Source organism: Zootoca vivipara, chromosome 7 (assembly GCF_965207765.1).
Source record: "Zootoca vivipara chromosome 7, rZooViv2.hap1.1, whole genome shotgun sequence".
Taxonomy (NCBI): domain Eukaryota; kingdom Metazoa; phylum Chordata; class Lepidosauria; order Squamata; family Lacertidae; genus Zootoca; species Zootoca vivipara.
In genome coordinates this window covers 82,655,353-82,677,775 of record NC_142590.1, presented here as the reverse complement: position 1 = coordinate 82,677,775, position 22,423 = coordinate 82,655,353, and the positions used below count along the sequence as shown (strand labels likewise).

The 22,423-nt window shown below is 44.5% G+C and overlaps 1 protein-coding gene across 1 annotated transcript in view; it reads left to right on the top strand.

Moving 5' to 3' along the window:
• The window catches only part of APCDD1L (APC down-regulated 1 like), a 44,179-nt gene that overhangs the window by 14,520 nt on the left and 7,236 nt on the right, over positions 1–22,423 (top strand). The window contains exons 2-3 of the mRNA XM_035122457.3: positions 18,866–19,040; positions 21,346–21,904. Of these exons, the coding sequence (XP_034978348.3) occupies positions 18,866–19,040; positions 21,346–21,904 (734 nt within the window). The remainder of the gene's footprint in view (positions 1–18,865; positions 19,041–21,345; positions 21,905–22,423) is intronic.

The following is a 22,423-nucleotide window of genomic DNA, read 5'->3' as shown; positions in this document are numbered from 1 at the left end:
AACGGAAAATTCCCACTTGCGTTCTGAGATTCTATAGTCCTGAAAAGGCACCTTTGATGTACATGATCAGCCAGCTCCCACAGATTTTATTGGAACTTCTGCAACACTATATAAATGACATGTGGTACCTGCAGCAAAATGTTACGGTGTGGGGTGGCCCATGTTTATCAGCGTGCTAGCCAACCACGCCCTCTTCCAAGACACTCCATTCCATTCCATTCTCCTCCCTTTCCCATTCCCCCTCCCAACTCACAGTCTGCATTTTGTGACTACTGAGCATGCTAATTTCTCACAGGGAAGTTTGTCCCCCCCCCCTTATCTAAAACAGAAAAATGCTTCTGCGCACCTTGAAGTTTTTTCCTGAGGTTGCCAACATTTTCTTCTTCAATGATGATGGTGCCGTTTTGGTTATATAAGCGACAGTGCTCACTGTCAAGCTGTACTGTTGGGGGGTGGGGAGGAGATTAAGAAAATCACTGCATGCCAAACCTGTTTCCAAACTTTGTTCTGCCAGACACAGCCTCCCGTAGAATAGGGTCCCAGCGCTGTTTTTCTTCCTAGCAATTTCTGGCTTTTGAAAATCTCCTTACTCATCAATTTGCGCTTGTGGAGAAAATATAGAAACCACAATATATTTCATTTCACTTGCATCTCCCTCCATCTATTTTATCTGAATCCTGTTTTTATCTGGATCCATGTACTTTGTACTATCCAAAAGCTATCATTAGAGTAAAGAACAAACGGCTTCAGATCACAGGATCCAAAAAATACATTAATCATTGGTATTTTTCTCTACTTGATTTTTTTTTAAAGTACTGTACAGAATATATGAATAAAAAAAAGACCTCGTCCAAATTAAACATGACCGGCAGCTGGAAAGTATGCATTTTGCTTATTAAGTATGATGTGTTTGTTCAGCATTGTTTCATTAAACTCTTCCCCACATGAAATAATTATGCGCAACTGTTAATCTTAAGTCGAGTTTGACCCAAATTGTTTTCAGACACAAAACTTTTAAGCGTCGTCAAGCAGCCAGTATGGATCCTTTGAAGTTAAAACAGTCTGGATTGCATCAAAAAACATTGGTGCAGTCCATTGGAATTTCAATACTTTAATGAAAGGGTAGGTAAGATTTTTGACCATGTCGTGGATGACATTTCCAAGAAATGGTGGTTACTTGGTGAGTGAGGGACCCCAAATCAGTGGCGGTAGCTTGGTGTTCAGAGAAATGAGAGTTGTTATTACTATTATATAGAATGTGTGTGCATGTAGTTTTTCCATCCATCATCAGAGAAATCCAGTACAACTCTGTCATTCTTTACCACATTCCCTCGTGAGGCTTAAAATTTGTCAATGATAAATGGGTATTTGGATTTCCAGGAGACGTAGCACAGATACGTGTTCGACTTAAACAGAAGTTAATGACTCGAGATTAGCGGTCAAAAGGAGAGGTCCTTTTCTGTGGGTCTGGTACCCCCACTTGCAGGACCAGGGCAGACAAAGGGGTGGGGGTGTAAGTCCTTGCAGGGTCCTCCGTCCTTGGAGGATGGGCAGGATGAGAAAGCAGGAATACCTGTGTAGGCATCCCCGGGCGAAATACGGCCAATATTGGGGTGCTCTTGCTCCTCCAGATGTTATTGGACTCCCAACTCCCACCAGCCCCAGCCTGCTTGGCAAATGTTCAGGGATCACAGGAGTTGTAGGCCAGCAACATCTGGAAGGCTGCAGGTTCCATATTCCTGGACTGCAGCATCTTCTTGAGATGTTAAACGGGTTTGGGATTGAGCAGACAAGTGCAAAACTGTTCCCTGAGAACAATTGTTGTTGGCTGGTGGGTGGGTGGGTGGAGGGAGAGCTCTAGCAGCACCAGGAAGCAAGACTGGAGCAGCCAAGCATAGTTTCTTTATTACTTCATAGTATCACAGAGCTGGATGGACCCATGGAGGCCATCTAGTCCAACCCCTGCAATGCAGGAATCTTTTGCCCAAGGTGGGGAATTGAACCCAAGACCCTGAGACGAAGTGTCTCATGCTCTACCTGACTGAGCTGAGGGGAGATACCGGGAAAGCTCTGACCCTGTTTTGCAAGCTCTTTACTTGCAGGGAGTTGTTAGCTGCCTGTTTATGGTCTTCTGCTTGAAAGATGGAGTCAGCTGGGTGCCCCTTAGTTTCCGAGTGCGATTCAGGTGCAGTTGTCATTTTCAAAGTCCTAAATAGCTTGCGGCCAAGCTACTTAAAGCACCATCGCCTCCTGTGTGACTCAGCCCATCCTTTCAGATCAGCCATTGCGGCCCACTTGCCTGCGCCATTCCTGTCGGACGCATGGTTGATGGCATGTGGTAGTGATCTGTTGTGGAACTCCCTGCTCCAAAGGGAAGGTCAGTGGGTCCCCAAACTCCCCACACATATGAGCCACTTGAAAATTTCTGAGGGTTTTGTTGTAGCAATTGCAATGTGCTATGCTAGATGCCTCTGGGTTTTGATTTGGGCCATTTTAAAATGAGGCTGCTTTTTAAAACAATTTTAAAATATAAATGGTATTTTAATCTGCAATTTAATCAAATGTTTTTCTTTCTTTTACGTTTTATTGTAACTTTATTGATGTCAGCCGCCCTGAGCCCAGCTCTCACTGGGGAGGGTGGGGTATAAATAAAATTTTATTATTATTATTATTATTATTATTATTATTATTATTATTATTATATGCTGTATGGTCTTTTTCAAATTGCATTTTTACTGACACAGCACAGACCGCCTGAATGAAGCTTGTGGCCGCTGGTGGTCTGTGGTCTGCAGTTTGGGTAGCCCTGAGTTAGGCTATCTTCCTTCCCATTTGTTTTCCACCAGGAACTGAAGACCTTTATCCTCTTGAAATGAGATTTTGATTCCTTTTGCAACTTAATTTAATGTATACTGTAGTTTTTTTAAAAAAAAAGAAGAAGAAGAAGAAGAAGTATTTTTTTATTTATTAAAACTTATAAGCTGCTTGGTGTCACCTAAGAGACCTCCAGGCAGCTTCACTGAAGAACATTTACAAACCTATAAAAGAAAACGGAAAAGAAAAAGAGTCTTACAAAATGTTAACATTCCATACAGAGTGTAAATAAAACACAAGGAGCAGCTTCTGCCCAGTAGCAGGGACAACAACATGGGCAGCGAAGTAGCAAAAATAAATAAATAAATAAATAGAGTGGTACCTCTACTTATGAATTTAATGCGTTCCAAACACACATTTGTAAGTCAAAAAAAAATGTAAGTCAAATCCCATAGGAATGCATTGGGAGAAAAAAATTGTAAGTCGAAGCAACCCTATCTAAAAATTCATAAGTAGAAAAAATCTAAACCGCATCCAAGATGGCGGATGGAGCTCCATTCGTAAGTAGAAACATTCGTAAGTAGAGTTATTCATAAGTAGAGGTACCACTGTAAATAAAATCCAAAATGATGCTCCCACCCACTAAGCAGCAGGTACAAGTAAAAGCTCAAACACTGACACACACCCCTCCCTAGCCCAGAAGTCAGCCGCATCAACATAGTGTTTTTTCTTTGTCTGTTTTTATCTCCCCACACCACCCAGAAGTCCAGGCAATTTGTGTGTTTGTTTTTGTGTTTGTGTGTGTGTTTGTGTGTGTGTTTGTATTTGTGTGATCCTCCAGGGATGAACTTGTGGCTCACCTCTCATGCAGAGATAGCAGCAGCAAATGCAGAGCAGGAAGAGGAAGTTTCACCTGCTCTGCAGTTGTTCCAGCTGCAGAGTCTCTCCTGTGTGTGTGTGTGTGTGTGTGTGTGTCCAGTTTCGACCTCTTGAGTTCTTGCTCTATAGACCCAGCACTATTATAGGCCTTGTTCCGTTCGGCATTACCCAGTGCACCATCGTGACTTAATAAATATTATTTTGTGTGATTTATCCTGCTAGAGTTGGGTGTGCCCGATCCAGTTCTTTCAGTGCGGAGGGTGCTGTGCTGGCACAGGCGGATGATATCACCAGCCTACATAAGCTGCTATGAGTGTCTCCTCTGGCTAGGTCAGAGGTATCTCTCTCTTGCTGCTGTACATGCCACCGCGTGAGCTGGTGTTGTTAATTGGCGGCGGCGGCATTTCCAGGCGAATGGCATCCCATTAAATCTGGACACCTCGGCTGGTTGGAAGCATTCCACTGGCATGAAGTCCGCATTCAACATATTGACATTGACTCCTCTATTTTGCCATTCAAACCACACCCTGGACGCTCGGCTGAAGTCATGCTTGGCAGATGCCAGTTGAGATCATGGCTCAGCTGCTTGGGATTCATCCGCCATAATAAAGCTTTAAACTGAACGTTGGTGGGCAAGACGTCAGGTGGAGGGTGGTCAGGGACATAGGTTGGAATCTCCAACCTGAGTCTTTCGGATCGTTTTGCACCTGCCACGGCAAGAGCTTTTCTGCACTGGTTCTCTCGAGCCTGGGTGAGAGAAGAAAACAAGGCGCGTTAAATGAGGAGTGTTGCATTCGTGTTAACGGCTCGGAATGTCGCGGATAATGCCACTTCCAAAATGTGGAGGGGTTGCTCAGGTTCAAGTTGAATGTGCTGCTCCCTCCCAGCAGAGTAATGATCGGATGGGAGGAATTGCTGTGAAGAAGCCCTGCCCATGGGATTCTGGTAACCACACAAGCACATACCACACTCCCCTCTTTCATGGGGAGGAACCCGATCCCATGTCAAAGGATGCAAGAGTGAAGGGGGGGTCCTGGTACCTCTCACCTGAGAAACTGATGGATGGGTTAAGCGCCAGGCAAACCCACATAAACCCCAGGAAAAGAGGTTAATAAAACAGTTCCCTGTAGACCCAGGAATTGAGAATACCTTATCTACCTTCCTATTATTGTACTGTAAGCAATGTGCACACGGATGGTCCAGTATACAACACCAGTAACAACACCCTTATAATGAAGGGTGGTACAGTTGTACCTTGGTTCTTGAACGTAATCCATTCGACTTCTGAAACGTTCGAAAACCAAGGCGTGGCTTCCGATTGGCTGCAAGTGCTTCCTGGACTCAAGCGGAAGCCGCGTCAAATGTTCGGCTTCCGAAAAACATTCGAAAACCAGAACACTTACTTCCGGGTTTTCGGCATTTGGGAGCCAAAAGATACGTGTACCAAGGCGTTCGAGAACCAAGGTAGGACTGTATATAAATCTAATAAAAATAAATTAAATAAATAACAACAATTTACCTTCTGTTAACATTCTCGAGATTAGAATACATGGTATTTGTGAATGTTCAGTTTCTGGTGCAACGGCAGAGCTCGCTGGAATAAAGTGCATTTTAGGTGATAAAAAAACCTCCACTTTTATTATAAGAAACAAGTAATATTCCAAAGTAACTTGCACAGCATAAGCACATCTAAACGGTATAACCATGTTTAACAATGCACGATAACATCAGATCCCAGGGGCAGGCAGGGAGAAGGATTTCTGTATTGTGTTTGTGCATTTCCTCGAGATGACGTAAAAATAGCATATCCCAACTCTGGAAAAAGCTCCCAGGTTCAGTCCCTAGAAGCTTTAGGTAGGTCTTGTGTCCCCCTTTGGGCTTCCTGGAAGCATTTAGTTGGCCACTGTGGGAACAAAGTGCAGGATGTTGATGGAATTTGTATCCTGCTCTTCCTCCCGAAGGAGCCCAGGGCAGCAAATATCAAAATGTTAAAACAGTACAAATTAAAATAAATGAAAAGTGTCATGGGTCAACACCAATGGGGCAGCAGTCGGAGGCAGTGGTGGACCTACATTTTTGAACCCTGAATCTTGAACCGTCATGGGGGTGCCTTCACAACCAGCAACAAGTTCTGAGTAACCACTGTTACCTTCTTCAATAGAGTTGTTCCATGACAGATCACTGCAATGTTTTTACAAAAAATGAACTGCTACATCTCAGATTTAGAATAAAATTGCTGTGCTGTACTGGATTATCTTACACGTCAAAGTCACTGGTGTGAATTAAAATTTCCTATGCCTTATATTTTTGTGAGTTATGGGAGGGAGGATGAGAATTAGGGAAATGTTATATACAGTTATACCTCGGTTTAAGTACGCTTCGGTTTGAGTACTTTCAGTTTAAGTACCCTACGGACCCGTCTGGAACGGATTAATCCACTTCCCATTACTTTCAATGGGAAAGTTTGCTTCAGGTTAAGTACGCTTCAGGTTAAGTACGGACTTCCAGAACCAATTACACTCATACCTCGGGTTAAGTACGCTTCAGGTTGAGTACTCCGCGGACTGTCTGGAACGGATTAATCCACTTTCCATTACTTCCAATGGGAAAGTTTGCTTCAGGTTAAGTACGCTTCAGGTTAAGTACAGACTTCCGGAACCAATTGTGTTTGTAAACCGAGGTCCCACTGTACACGCATTATACATCATAGACTGATTTGAGTTGTGTGACTCTAATTGGGTCTAAAATTTTAAACATGATGGACTAAAGTCACTTCTGAGATTAGGGTCCCTGAAGCTTAAACTTCATTAGTTTCATAGTAGATCTGCCCCTGGTCAGAGGCAGGGAGGGGAATTATTGGTTTGTTTTGCTTTTGTTTTCTTAGGTGTTTTACATTTACGTTCTGTATTTTTATGTTGGGAAGCACCCTGTGAATGCCCTTCGGAAGAACGGCGGCATGCAGATTTAATAAAGAACAATATATTGTCTCATGTGAAGAGTTTTTGTTGATTAAGTGGAATATAAATCTTGCCAGGTAAATAGATAAAATAAAGTTGGGTGCTGAGGGGTGGAGAAGAAAAAAGCTTGGTTATCTCTTCTGACAGCAGAACCCCATGGTGGCCGCACCAAAAAGGGGCATCCAGGATACGGAGCAATACATTGCCATGATTTACTGAAGTTCTTTCTTCTCTGGTACGAAATTTTGATGTGGAGACCTGGGAAGCGTATTCTGGGTGTTCATTTTCAGCGCCATTTCCCCTTAACACGAAACGGGGCCTTCTATTCTTCATGTTACTAAAATCAAGCTTGCCCTCCCCACTCCCCAAATTAGGCCACCTGGATACGTCAAATGAAAAATCTAAACGACAGCCTGCATTTGTGGCGAGGAAGTCCTAAGCTTTGTTATAATTTGAAGGAACACAAGCCCTGTTATTAGATTATGCAGAGGGCAGGTTGAACGTCAGCTTTAATTTGAGCGTCTGTCGGCTGCGTTCAAGGGAGCTGGAATGCATCAAACGTTGGCCCATGTTGGCAGGCAAAACGGTAGGCTGAAATTTCAGACTATCTAGAAACCACACCCTAAGAGATTGCCCCCCCTCCCCCTCCCCGAAACAGTCTGTCTATTGAAACAATGCCAATTCTATGCTTTGACTGGACAAGCCATTTTTCTCCTTCTAGGCTAGCCACTTGCAAAGTTAAACATGTTGCCTTTCTTCCTTTATTTTGGTTTGTGTCATTGGTGCTGTGTGGCATGCATCACTTTAATAGCCTTCCAAGCTCGTGTTTTTTTCCTTTCGAGGTGCCTTCTGCCATGACAGCATCTAATGCACTTTCTGGATTGGGGGGGGGGGGGAATCTCTCTTTCCATATTCCCTTGCCATGCGAGCCGTACTCCTGGGACACTCTCGGGGCACATTAATCCAATTTGCAAGCTGCTTGGGGAATCTTTCAAATTATCTCTAGCAACATAAAAGCAAGCGCCATGCCCTTGGAGGGTTTTTTTCGGGGGGGGGGGGAGGGTTCATGAAGCATGGACATGTAATCGTAGAAGGGCTGGGAGCCAGTGAGTTCACAGCTGAAACACATTTCCATAACCATCTGCAGTACATTCAATTAGTCAATAAAGCTGCTGTCTTGTGACCCCCTCAGAATGTGTCCCTGGGGCCATAGGATAATGTCAGAGGGTTGTCGTGGCTACTCTAGAGTAACTCCGCCTGAGTCCAGTTTGTCTTCAAAGACGTTTATTGTGCTATTTAGTTACAGTGTAGAGACAGCTTAAAACATGACCTCTCGTCCCGAATCAGAATCCGGCAATGGCGTACGTCTGTTCCTATGTCAGCAAAGTAGTCTGGGCACCCCAAAACGCCGCCCCCTTGACCTGCGTTGCGGTGCTCTCCTTACTTCTGGCGCCGGAAGGAGTGATGCCCTTTCAGCTTCCTCCTTCAGCGGTTGGTGCCCTGGCTCTGCAGCATCCCTAAGCATTTTCCTGCATCCCTCCGCCCCCGAGCTTTCCCATTGTTCCTCCCTCTGATTTCTCTTCTCCTCCGAGTCTCTCCCTCCCCCTCTGGCTGCTTCAGAACCACTGGTGCTCTCTGTACTTGACGAGGGAGGTGGACGTCAGGATGATGGGGGCTGGCTCCCTGTAGGGAGTCACCCTTACAGATAACATCAGGCTCCCCCTCTGCGATCCAACCTCAAGTGGGGGATCCAAAGAGAGATCCTTTCCCCCGTTGTTTTGGCAACGTCTACCATACCCACCCTGTATGTACTGATGTTGGAGCTCCTATATGGGTTGTGGGCTATTTGAAAAGATGCAGACATAATAACAGCGCTCTCTTTACACTTGTGATTCCTAGCAACTGGCATTCAGAGGTATACTGTCTCTGACGGTACAACATAGGAATATGCATCTGTCCCATACAGGGATCGAACCTGCGACCTTGGCATTATCAGCACCATGCTCTTATTTAGCATACAGGTTGGAATCAGAAACCACGTGGCATAAAGCAAGGGTGGGTGACCTGTGGGCCTTCCTGTTGCATTCGGTGTGTTTTACAACGCCTTGGTATTTCATGGAAAACGAGAAGCGGTATTTAAAAATCCCTTTCAGTGAATATAAATTCGAATAATGTTTTTAAGGTCCCATGGATCATCATGGCAAAGTTAAGCAAATACTCTGTGCCATAGCTGCCAAGTCTCCCGTATTCCCCGGGAAATCCCCGTATTCCCCGGGAAATCTCCCGTATTCGTGGGAAATCCCCAGGAAATCCTAGCTGAAAAAATGGATTTTTTCCCGGTTTATTCTGGCGCGGTGGCCATTTTGGAACTGGGCGGAGCATGCTCAGAAGCGACTTTTGATGCTGCTCTGCCCAGTTCCAAAATGGCTGCAGCGCGACTTCTGGCGCGGCGGCCATTTTGGAACTGGGCAAAGCAGCATCAAAAGTCACTTCCAAGCATGCTCCGCCCAGTTCCAAAATGGTGGCAGCGCTACTTCCGGTCGGCTACTTCCACCCAGTCCCTTATTTCTCCGACAGCAACTTGGCAGGTATGCTCTGTGCGGGAAAATGAGAAGCTGCTCATGGTCACTTTACCTGTTCCCTGAACACTTTATGTGGCTGCGTTCCTCTCTGAATTGTACCACAGGGGACCGAACACTCTTGAGACCAGAGCCATCTCAAGCAGGTCAGGCGCCCTGGCGCTGAGACGCGGAGATCGCTCCGGTGCCCCCGCCCTCACAGCGCACAGCACTCCGCGCCACCGGGACTACACCTAGAGCCGGGCCTGCTTGAGACCTTTCCCTGCAGTCTCTGGCAGAGTTGAAGTGTCTAATATTTTCCCCCTGCTTTCCCCACAGTGTATTGCCTTTTGCAGTTCCACCCTGGAGTGGTCACTTTCTCTTTACCTTTACAAAATTCCCACTCTTCCATGCCTGTACCCTTTGAATATTTATCGGTTTCTATCATTTCCCTACTATTCGCTTGTCATGCAGCCAGCCTGTATGTTACTAAGCTCTTTTTATCATACCTCATAACAAAAACCTCTAATAATTCCTTTGGCTGGACCTTCGAGTCTTGCCAGTACCCCTGTTTTGTGTTGCTTGGGATGAAGCCCCTATTTATTTTACTATTATGTGGTAGGTGGTCCTTTTGCTTCCAGGCCTGAGATCACTATTAATTACTTAGACCCTGGAAATACTTCTGGCAACCTAATTAATAGTTGTGTTCTTCAGAAAGCGCCATAGGAGATGAAGAACGAGGGAGGGCAAGTCCTTATGTATCAGTGTGGAAGAGACCACAAGGGCTGCTAATATTGAACTTTCTTGCTTGGGTATGCAAGGATAACATACATCTTCTATAGGCTTGGAAGGGATACATATAATTTTAACTTCAAAAACAGTCTGTCTTGCTTCCTGCTATAGCTCCGTTTCTTTTAAACTTAGAAACATGGAAACCTGCCTTGTGCAGAGTCTGACCTATCTAGTTCTGTATTGTCCATGCTTAAGAACAGAGTTTAAACCTTGAAATCTTTGCAGTTAAGCTACTGCCGGTGCAATAAATCTGTTGCTACCGTATCCCTGACAGCTGGCCAGTCAGCCACTGCTTAGAAGCCTCTCTGGAGTCTCAACAGGATCTTAGCCTACTGGTTAAGCTGGGGTTGGAAGCCTGTTCCAGTTGTTCATGCATTGGCAACCTCGCTGCAATGCACTCGTATGTGGGGCTATTCCTGGGGTTGGTTATACTTCCAGGGTATAACAACTTCCATGTGGTATTTGCACTGACTGGCAGTCTGCTACAGGGACAAGTTCAAGGTGTTGAAGAAGGCTCTAGGCAGCTCAGGAACAGGTTCCTTGAGGACAATGCTGTTTTTCTAGAAAAAGAGGTGCCGGAGCTCATGACAATCTCCTCACCCTTGTCTGTGGGAATAACTTCTCCTACAAGCTCCAAAGATCTCATAGGTTCTCTCTGCAGTAACTCAGAGCAAGGTTTTTAGTGTGCCCGCCTCCGTTCTCTGGAATAGCATTTCTGTCAAGATACAAGCAGGTGCCCACTGCCAGAATTTTCCGGAAACAGTCGGAAGACATTTTTTTTTTATCTGCAGACTTTCCCAGCCAGATAAATAGGCCCTTGTCACAAATGTCCATTTTGTATGGTAATAATAATAATAATAATAATAATAATAATAATAATAATAATAATAAATAATACACCATCTGTCTGGGTTTCCCTTCTGGGCAGCTCCCATCATCATCATCATCATCACCATCGTCGTAAAGCGATAAAACATCAAATATTTAAAACTCCTCTAAACAGGGCTGTTTTCAGATGTCTTCTAAAAGTCAGATAGTTGTTTATTTCCTTGACATCTGATGGGAGGGTTTTCCACAGGGAGGGTGCCACTACCAAGAAGGCCCTCTTTAACTTTGCTTTAAACGTAACTGCTGTTTTAGGTTTTCTAAAAACTGTTTCGCTGTTTTCATTTCACATTGCCTTGAGATGGTTGCGTAGAAAGCGATTTATAAGTTAAAGTGATCAGTTCAAAAACAACAACAGTTTTGCGCAAAAACATCCTGTTCCTAATTGCCAGCAGAATTGCTGTTGATCCGTGGTTACTTTTCTTTTAGTTATTTAGGCCCATGTCTGAACTTTAGTTAGGAAGCAGGGCCACCTCCCCACCTCAGTTATTTTTCCTTCACAGACATTGCAGCCCCTTTTCTCAGCCTTTCTTGTGCCGCACACTTCTCCCACATATTGTTATGGTGGCCTGGCTCCCCCCTGCTCCCCCCCCCAATAAAATTAAATTAAAAATGGGGCTCTGAACATTTTCCTTGCCCCAGGGGTCAACCTAAGTTTACTGCACAGTTTCCCACTGTGGAACAGCCGTCCAATTCCCAGCCACCCTATGGAGTGTGGAGTGGCAAAAGAACAATATTTTTAGTTACATAAATATACATTGTCACAGCCACTAGCCGGAGTAGTACAGTACATAACAACTGGATATGTTTCCTGGTGGTTCTGTGGGTTATCTAAGGCTTTAACTTCTGTGCCAATTTTTAAATGCCCGCTGAAAACTTTTCTATTCCTCCAGGCCTATGCAGGCAGTTAAGAGTACATCCGTCACAGTGGACTATTGATCATTGTTTTAATCTTGTTTTTAACTTTTTGTGATTTTATTGTTTTGTTTTAGGGGTATTATACTGTTGTAAACTGCTGTGATGTGGTTTTAATGATACAGCGGTACATAGTAAATATCTTTAATCAATAACATAAGCTGCATGCTTCATACTTGCGTGTGACAAGCCTGCTAGCTGGTTTTCCACATAAAGAAAAGCAGCTTTGGAAAGGGTCAGGTTGGAGGAGGGAGATTACAGTTTACGATTTCCCCTGCTTTTCCACTCAAAATGTCAGCCTACACACCCACAATGCTGTCTTTTCCCCCCTGTGGGGATTCAAAATGCATGTTTGTGGTGGGGTATGTCCACGACGTGTAATTATTCCCTCAGACTTTGTGTTTGTTTGCGTGCTTAGCACTGAAAGAACTGGTCTCAAATCTGTGCCTGCACAGTTTTTAACAGCAATTTTAAAAAGTCAATAGGTACAAGTGGGGCCCTGCAACAAAATGTTGCAGCATGGAGTGCTTTTGTTCAGGATTTCAAATAATCCATTCCATTCAATCCCCAGCACCCAATAATAATTTTATTATTTATTGCTAAACTAGGTGGAACATTGGCCTGATTAGGTATGTTAGGGCAAAATTCTGGGTGTGAGAATGCTCAGCCACCCAGCTCATCAGGCAAGGGCCTGTGGTCGTTGCGGAGTATAAAAGGAAGGAGTCCAGCCATGATCCGGAGCAAACAGCAAGGTTCATTACTGCGCAGCAGGTTCAATGCCAGACTGAACACCGTGAACAGGGCTGCAAGAACTTTTAAGAGTTCCCACCACCATCCCATAATGCACATTGAAAGCATCATACATACATCACTTGTGACAGGGTAAAACGTCAGAAAAGGGGAAGGTGCAAGGGGCATTAGCATACAGGTAAACAGGAGGTAAACAGGATTAACATAAGGTAACAATGCATGATGTCCCAGGACATTGTTAAGCAAGTACCAGTAAGTATCTGGGAGGGGATCCTTGAGTACCTGGTGGGGGAAAACAATGGGTCCAGGTGTGTGTATTGCCTCTGGCTTTGGAGGTTCGGAAATGGCAGGAGATGGTACCTGAATGGATTATGGATATGCAGAGGAGCACCACCCTGGCTACCTGACCTCTTGCTTAAAGGATTATGGCTGTTCCCTGCATCCCTGAGAGCCCTTGGCCAGAGTCGCAAAAGGGGGTTTCATTTAGAAATAAAGATACACTGTATTCATTCATAAAGAAATATGGTTACATAGAGTCTCAGGCAACAGAGAAAGGGTAGGAAAGGGAGTCTTTATTACACAGGGCTTGACCTTGAGGGGTTCGTGTTGGTGCGATACTAGAGTGGTGTTGTAGGATCAGACGGGGTCCCCTTGAGGGCATTTGTGTCAATCTTGATTCCCAAATGAAGCCTCGTTTGGGTGCCCCCCCTATAAAATTCCCTAACAAGGTATAATCAGCACTTAGGGTTGCCAGACTCAATAGAGGACAGGACTTCTGTGCCTTTAATTGCCCTGCTCTCTTTTGAGCCTGGAAACCTTAAAGAGAAACCAGCAGACCCTTTGCTTGGAAATTAAACAAAGGGTCTGCTGGTTTCTCTTTAAGGTTTCCAGACTCAAAAGAGAGCAGGGCAATTAAAGGCACAGAAGTCCTGTCCACTATTGAGCCTGGCAACCCTATCAGCACTCAAAGGTCTTTATGATCACCTTCAATCAGATATCCTCCTTTCCTTTATATTCATTTTTGGAGTGCTAAAAGTCACGCTCATTGTGACCTTTGGCCATCACAGTTGCCTGGTGAGCATTTCTCCTTAAACTGCCCCCTTGTGGCGAAGTCTGGAAGACCAACATGGATTTATACTATCACTTCAGTACAGTAGTTTGTATCAGAGAGCTGTATGCTTAGAACTCCTCTATCCTATCAAAGGGACTTTTTCCTTTGAGAATTCTCAGGATTCTTTCTGACTTTCCCCAGGAATTCTCCAAACCCGCATTGCCATCATTTCCCATACTTAATCTGGTTAAGGGACGGTGTTAGTTAAAGGTGTCTAAAGCTCTCTCTACATTGCCAGCTCACCGAAATGAAAGCTTTCAAACATGGTTGAACCCCCCCAGATCTAGGAACCATTGTTTTTTTTATAAAATTATTCCTTCTGGAAAATGAGTCTTGGGCTCAAAAGTCATTACTGACTGCAGAAAAACAGACAATGGCCCTTAGCTTAAATTTGAGATGTTGTTCTTTATTTAATTCCTCCTAGCTAATGAGAAGGGAGGGTTTATTTGTTTTTTAAGCCCCCCGTGTTCATGTTGTGGGGAAGGGAAGGGCCCCAAGTTCAATCGACAGCACCTCTAGGAAGACCTGTCTAAAACCACTTCTCTTCAGTCCTGAGCTAGATGGACCAATGGTCTGATCTGGTATAAGGCAGCTTCCAGATCTTGGCTCAACAGCTCCTCAGCTGCTGTTATTTCTTCCCCCAGTAGAAGGAGGGAAATTGGAAAGCAAGAAGGCTGGGGCTGAACCATTAGGAGCCGAGGTTGGACCTGGCTCTTAATGGCCTGGTGATTTCTGAAATTGGAGGAGTTCGTTTCCAACTCTCCCATTTGCAAAATTATTCTCCATCCCTAGCACTTCCGTATTTGTGAAATGGAGCTCCTTAACCCCGCCTTTCATTGTTTCTTGGAACGCGTTGCCTTTGTTAATATGGCCAGGCCCATACTAACTGCACTTTGTTTCCTGGCCTTCCATCCGAAGGGCACAAAAAGAGCCTGCTGGATCAGGCCAAAGGCCCATCCAGTCCAACATCTTGTTCTCACAACAGGATGTACTCTCTTCACTTGTGCTTCACTGCCTCTGGCAGTGGATTTGAACTAAATCTACCCTTGCTAGAAGCCATTGATAGCCTTGTTCTCTCAGTCCATTGTCTGCTCTGTTCCCTTCCTGCAGCCACCTTGCCTCTGGACTCCTTGCCTCTCCTGTCCCTTTAGCTTACCTGAAGATTCAATCCCAGCCAAACTGACAGTCCCCCCCCCCACCCGGAAAGAATTTGGTCTGCAAATATTCTCTGAGCTTTGTTCTTTGACCAGTTGGGATTTTTATGAGCCTTCTCACTTCAGTCAGTCGATGTTAGAAGCTTCACTGCCACAAGCACAATGCAATACAGATTCTCCCAGAAGTAAAAACATCTTAGCCGGTTGCGCTTTCACTTTTTTCCCTTTGCCAAGTCTTATCTCCTATTAGGAAAGAAAGAAAACACAACCTTTTCCCTTTTTTAATGTGTCGGAGCCCTGTGATTATCTTGCCAAAGTGTCTGCGATGCAAAACAATGCAGGCTTGCTGCTTCTGCCAAGGAGACATAATAAGGATTCAATCAAAGCGCAGCACCACACATTGGCTCAGAAATGTTAGCATGCACAAACATTTGGGCGCTAAGCCATCACTAGTAAACATCTGGAATAACTATGGTACACTGATTCAACTGTGTATACAGTGATGTAAACAGTAAGTGATTCTGGTCCATTAGCGCTGCACATTGAGACTTTTTTTTTTTTTACTGTTTGTAGTATTTTTACTCTTTTAAGTAAAATAAAGTCTTTGTTTGGGTTTACAACCTGTGGCAGGATCTAGCATCTTGGGACAGGCTGCTGGACCTCCAAAACCCCAAGAGGGCCCACGGCGGTTGCCACCCCCCACTTGTTCCCTATAAAGGTTGCTGGCCGCTGTGAGCTGCCCACCAGTTTAATTTCCCACAATGTTCCAACACGGTGTCCCTCCAGGGAGCTCAAGCCAATATGTATGGTTCTCCCCTGATTTCATCTGCACCACAACTCTGTGGTGCTAGGTTAGGCTGAGAGGCAGTGACTGGCCCAAGGTTACCCGGTGAACTTCATGGCCGAGTGGGGTTTTGAACCCTGGTCTATCGTGCAACACTCTAACCACTACACCACACTGGACTGGCAATGTCAAGGCTCTTTCTTATGGTTCTCTGTCTTTTAACTGGACTTGGACCAGACAGCCCTTCAAATAACAGAGGGCTGTCCTTTAACAGCACTTCAAAGGGAGTCCTAGGCATAGTAGGAAATGTGGCCAACCTACAGGAAGTGCCCATCAAAATAGCATTTGTTTGTTTATTATTTACAGTATTTCTCACCCACTCGTCACTGAATATTTTCAATCCCAGAGCAGGGTGTGTGTGTGTGTGTTTGTGCGGAGTAGTAAAAATAAACAGAAAACCAACAATATACAAAAGTTCAAAAAACCATACAAACAGGTACAATAAGTGGCATATTAACACTCCATTCATAAGGCAAACAAGCCAAACCATGAGAAAAATTATTTCTATACATATGTATGTATAATCAGATACCTACTGGAGGTAAAGAAACAAACGCAAGACATTCAAATAGATTACAGAACTCATGGTTTTAGCAACAGCTCCCACCTCAATTTTTCAGAATCCTAACCAGCAGGTGGTATATGGCAGAGAGAAATCAATACCGTTAATGCCCCCATTTTACAGATGGGCAAATTGAAGCTGAAAGAGAAATACTTCCGAAATGTGGTCTGGGGCCACCTTGAAAGGTTTATTGCCGGAAAGGAATGTGAAAACCAGCTGCCTTGGTCCTGGTCTATAGTTTGTCCATTATTCTACATTGATTCAAACTTAGAGAATAATAATAATGAATAATAATAATAATAATAATAATAATAATAAAGAGGAGGAGGAGGAAGAGGAGGAGTGGCGAGGGGTTAGCTCAAATGATTAAAAACGTGGAGCAAAAGCTTATTCAGAAAAAGACACAGGTGTTGGAAACTAGGACACTATCTATCTCTCTTCTGCTAGTAGAAGCCCCACCGACTTCAGTTGTGTATTCCCCCCACCCCCCCAAAAAACTATCAAGTTAAAGACTTGGTTTGGCTGCATATTCTCCCATTGCCTAAGCCAGTAACATCCGCTGCTACAGGAAATTAGGTAAGTGACAAGATTACTGTCCTTGTAAAAGGGGACCAGGAAAGGCTTTATGTTCCTGTGTTGCAATTCAGCTGTTGCCCATCAGCAGTAAATTTGGCAAGGGTGAGAGGACGCAGGGTTGGGAGGAGGGGGGGAGTGTCTAGTGATCGGGCAGGCTAGAAACCTATTAAATTAAAATGGGATTGTTTATTGGACACGTTTCAAAGTGGTGCTGTTTGTACGCGCGCTGAGCTTTTAATAGTTCCACTCTGGCCGCTCCGGAACTTTGTGTTACTCGGAATCTTGATTTGGTTAGCACACCAAAATAGTCAGCCTTTTAAAATGTCTTGCTGCATCCAATGGCTGACAGAGCCATATGTTCCCAGAAACCTGGGGGTCTCCCTAGACCTCGCTTTGGGAAGTGAACAAATGAGGCAACAGACATTAACTGTAAGAACATAAGAAGAGCTATGCTGGATCACACCAGAGCCCCACCTGGTCCAGCATCCTGTTCTCACAGTGGCTAAGCCAATGCTTACGGGAAACCCACAAGTAGGGCCTGATTGCAACAGTCCTCTCCTGCTCACGAGCCCCAGCAACAGATCCCCAAAGACACAGACGGGTTTATTTAATCTCTTTCATATAAAATACTTATATCTCACCTTTCCACTTGATAAACTTTCAGAGAGAGAAAGGGTATACCAAAAACGCAAACTGAACATAAACCATGAAAACCTATAATGGGGCTTCTGCCTAGCTGAAGAAACCTGAAACCAATCAGTTTATTAAATTAACACACAAATGCACATATGCATTAAAACAGAGTGCAAAAAAAAATGTGTGTGGGTGAAATGTACTCGGAGTCGAGAGTGAATTTCATGCTCTTTATTCAGCTCATAGTCATCAAGGAGAAGAGGAGAAGAAGAATGGCTCTTTTCCCAAAACCATCTGCTTATATACATTATTTACACAATGGGCCTTGCGTGATTGGCTGCTTCAGGGCTACACCTGTGGGCCAATTATATTGTGGATTGACTTCTGCCTGCAGCCTGATTGGCTGCTCCTACAGGCCAATCAGGTAGCAGATTCACTTCTGCCAGCCGCCTGATTGGCTGCTCCAGCAGGCCAATCAGGTTGCGGATTCACTTCCACCTGGAGTTGGATTGGGTAGCTCCCGCTGTTTCTGAATCCTATTGTTCTAGGATTCAGCTCAGTACATAACAGTGGGAGAAGTTTTTCAAATAGAATTATTAAACAAGTCTGCCATTTGGCTTTCACAGATGACTTCCTCATCTTCTCCCCTCAAACAGTCCTGGTAAGAGTAGTTTGTTAAGGGTCCTGGGGGTTGTTAAGAGACACCCCCATGCCCCTCACAGAGCTATACTTCCCAGAGTTGTCTGTGATGATGAGGGATCGACTGTTCAACCACGCTGGGAATTGTAGCTCTGGGAGGAGAATAGGGATCTCCTAACAATTCCCAGCATCCTCCACAAACTACAGCTCCCAGAGTTCTTTGGGAGAAGCCATGAGTGCTTAAAGTAGTAGCATGATGCTTTAAACGCACAGTGCAAACATGGCCGCTTGGTTGTGCACAAGGAGGGGAGGGGGAAAGTCTTCTTGTGGAAGTGAAACTCTGCTCGTGCAGCGCTAATTGCAACCCACCTTTTTTTTAGTAATATTTAAAAAATGATTAAAAGTTGCAGTCCTAACACCTGCTGCAAGCAAGCCAGTTTCTCTCTTTTTCTCTCTCTCGTTCATTCTCTCTCAGACTCCGCTTCCCATTTGTAAAATGGGCGCACAACAGTGACATCATCTTACGAGCTTTTCATCACTGCAGCCAAGACAGAGAGCGCAGTGTATTTTGCAGCTAAAATTATAAAATCTATAAATTTTGCATCTATAAATTACCAGAGAGGCAAAGAATGCCTGCAGGCAGATGCTGTGATGAGTGGGCTTTTGATTAGGTGAAATGCTGTGACTGAAAGCATCTATATGTGTGTCTTTAAAAAAAAATCTGAACACTCTCTCTCTCTCTCTCTCTCTCTCTCTCTCTCTCTCTCTCTCTCTCTCTCTCTCTCTCTCTCTCTAGCTTACACATCTGGGAAGAAGCGGTGGGATGTCCCAACATCTCACACAGACCAGCTCGGTCCAGGAAAACTGCGATGGGAGCCGCAGTGCCAGCATCAATTGCGCCACCTCCAGGATGGTGCTAGAATTTCGGCTGTCCTGCCTCCCAGGCTGGAAGGTCATTGGATTTCAACAGGGTAAGGAGTTTGCAGCAGTGTAAAGGGTAAATGTGCTGCTGTTGAATACACCATCTCTTGTGCATTTAATTGCGGGTGGGGAATTTTGACTAATGGAAAGCATGTCTTTCTTTTGTTGCTTATTCCAGTTTGAAAGGAAGTCAACGTCTGAGCTCCAAATTGCTTTGCCTTCTTTGGCAATTGCACAGAGCCCCAAATCTGACATGGCCATTCGTACACTAAAGCAGAGTTCTGTGTTAGAGGGTGGTCTATTAGGAATATTTCCAGTGTGTACTTTGTACATCACTTCTCTTCAAGTGGCCTGTGCATGACTCCTTGCAGCCAGGGGACTTTATTTTCTGTTTCTCTTTATAGAAAAAGTAATCCTTAACTTGCAAACAGAGAATTTGGAAATCTTAAATCAGGAGTGGGAGTTCTGTGGCTCTCCAGTTGTTGCTTTTTTAAAAAAATTAATTGATCAAAAGATGTACAAAAGTTTTTATAATATACCAAAATAAAAAGAAATACTTTAAAAATCTAAAAAGAAACAGGGGCAAAGAGAAGGAAAATAATAAGAGAAATAGAAAAGGGAAAAAGAAAAGAAAGAGAGGGGGAAATGGATTTTTTTAAATAAAAAAACCACAACTTCCAATTCTGTCTGTCAGCTAAATATAGCAACTTATGCATTGTATTCACTCAATTTGACATCCAACTATTCTATTTTCTATAAGCCAATATTTTTCATGCATAAAGGGTTTCCAATTCTTAATAAATGTCAATAATGATTTCTCATCGATTACATACATTAACTTTGCCATCTCAGCTAAGTCCAATAATTTTATCAACCATTCCTCAAGCCAGATGGGTGGAGCATAAATAATAAAATCATTATTATTATTATTATTAGTAGTAGTAGTAGGTAGGACGGTATCTGTCCATATTTATGCATATATCAATCTCGCCCTGGAACGGCACGCAAGTTGTGTGAAAAGGGCAGATTGTTCCATGAGGCAAGCAGAAATGCTGATGGAGCCATCTGTTTAGCACTATGTTGACTTCCTCTCTATCCTCTGGAGGGGGCCAATCTCTATAAGGTCTGCCCAAAGTGAAGCACCAGAACTTAATAAAACTCAGGCCCTGCCGAACTTGTAACTATCTGCTACTCACCAGCCATATGGGATTGCCCACTGGAGACTTGATAAACCTATTTGCTGCTGATATTGCCTACCTGGGGCTGTAAAAAAAAAACCTGGTAAGCCAAAATACATGGTCATTAGGCTGCATTCAAGTTTGGGATGGGGGACGATTTATATGGGTGGTATCCAATTAAACCGCTCCACTTGCGCAAGGAGTTTTAGCTTTGCAATGGAACTTCCCGGCCGTGCATGCCTTGTAAAATCTGCTCTGGAGGGTTGCGGGAAGCTCCATAACAGATTTAGGGGTTGCTGCTTTAAAAAAAGAAGAAGTTTGTGTACTTGAAATAAATATTGCATCCTTCCTCTAAGAAGCATAGGGGAGCACCCATGGGGTTAGTCTAGGCAGTGGTCCACATTGGCTCTCCTTTATGACCAAGGAGATTTAATTCAGATAATTAAATGCTGTTAGTTGAATTATATCAAATTAGATTTGGTACACCAATTTGCCTTGCCTTGTTTGTTAAATCATAGAATATGAATGTTCCGTTTGAAAGACATTTTTGAGATGCCCTGAATTCAAAATGCTAATGAAAACTTTGCGTATCATCAAGGAAAAATGCATAAAACATTTGTTAATTAATTGACCTTCATAGCCGGCCCTTCACCACACAGTCTAAGGGTAGGTTACATATAGGTCAGTTCAAATACACAATGTAACATTTATTTATGATCCCATCTTCCACCACCAGAGGTCTCTGCAAAAATGTATCCAATGGTGAACTGTATACATACAGTGTCAAAGCCAGACACATCTCAGAAGGGAAGCCACCACAGAAAAGGCCCTCTCACGCACCCATTCTGTTTCCCCATCCCAGTTCTTAAAATCTCCTTTGCAAAGTACAAGCTAAGATAGTAAGATGACCATATTTCATTCCAGTATGCCGCATATTTCAACCATTTGTTGGCATAACGTGATTCTTGAGCCATAGCAGCCCATGCCTATTGTGACAATCTGTCAGTGTTTTCCCAACTAGAATTCCCTTTGAGCTCCAAGTTATGCAACAACCAGAAAACACGTAATGAAGTTTCTGTTTTTCTAGCACATTCATCAATATAGTATACACAAGGGGAGCAGGGGAGATATATTGCAAGGGCTGTAATTTAACCAAAATGTCCCTCTTCATTCTCAGGTGTGAGGTACGTCCAGGACCTGAATTTCTCACCCGGTCCTATATGTTCTACGCCAACCGCCTCTTCAAAGCCTATCAGTTCTACTACCGGGACCCTTCCTGCCGGGACCCCTCTTACTCCCTGGTAATCAAAGGGAAGGTCAGGCTCCGCCAAGCCTCCTGGATCACCAGGGGAGCCACGGAGGCAGATTACCACCTCCACAAAGTTGGCATTGTCTTCCACAGCCAGAGGGCCATGCAGGAAACAGTGGCGCGCATCAACCAGACTTCGGGAGAGCACTGTAGCGGGTTCTCGCCGGCTGGGCGGACTTGGGCTCCCGGTGCCCTCTATGAGCTCCTGAGTGCCAAAGCAGAGCGGGATTGCACCGCGGGCCTTGGCTTCGCTATGCATGAACTCAGCCTTGTACGAGTGGAGAAGTACCACCAGCCCTTGTTCCTTCAGCAGAGCCAGGGGAGCAGGGAGGTGGAGGAGCTGTATCTGGGGGACATCCACACCGAGTGGTCGGAGAGGCTCCATTATCGGCCAACAGGATACCAGCGCCCCCTGCAGAATGCGATGGTAAGGGGTACATCTCACGTGGGATTGTGGCCAGGTGGGATCTTCCAGGCTAAAACATACCCAACTCCCTCATAAGGCTTGGTTCCCAAACCCTTGATCAGACCTGGCATCACAAAATTGCCCAGGAAGGACTGCACCTCTCAAATTTATGTTTCCGAGCACAATTCAAAGTGTTGGTGCTGACCTTTAACAAGGCCCTAAACGGCCTCGGCCCAGTATACCTGAAGGAGCGTCTCCACCCCCATCGTTCAGCCCGGACACACAGGTCCAGCTCCGAGGGCCTTCTGGCGGTTCCCTCACTGTGAGAAATGAGGAATTAGGGAACCAAGCAGAGCGCTTTCTCAGCAATGGCACGCTCCCTGTGGAACGACCTCCCATCCGATGCTAACGAAATGAACAACTATCCGACTTTTAGAAAACATCTGAAGGCAGCCCTGTTTAGGGAAGTTTTTAATGTTTGATGTTTTAATCGTGTTTTTAATATTCTGTTGGGGGCTGCCCAGAATGGCTGGGGCAACC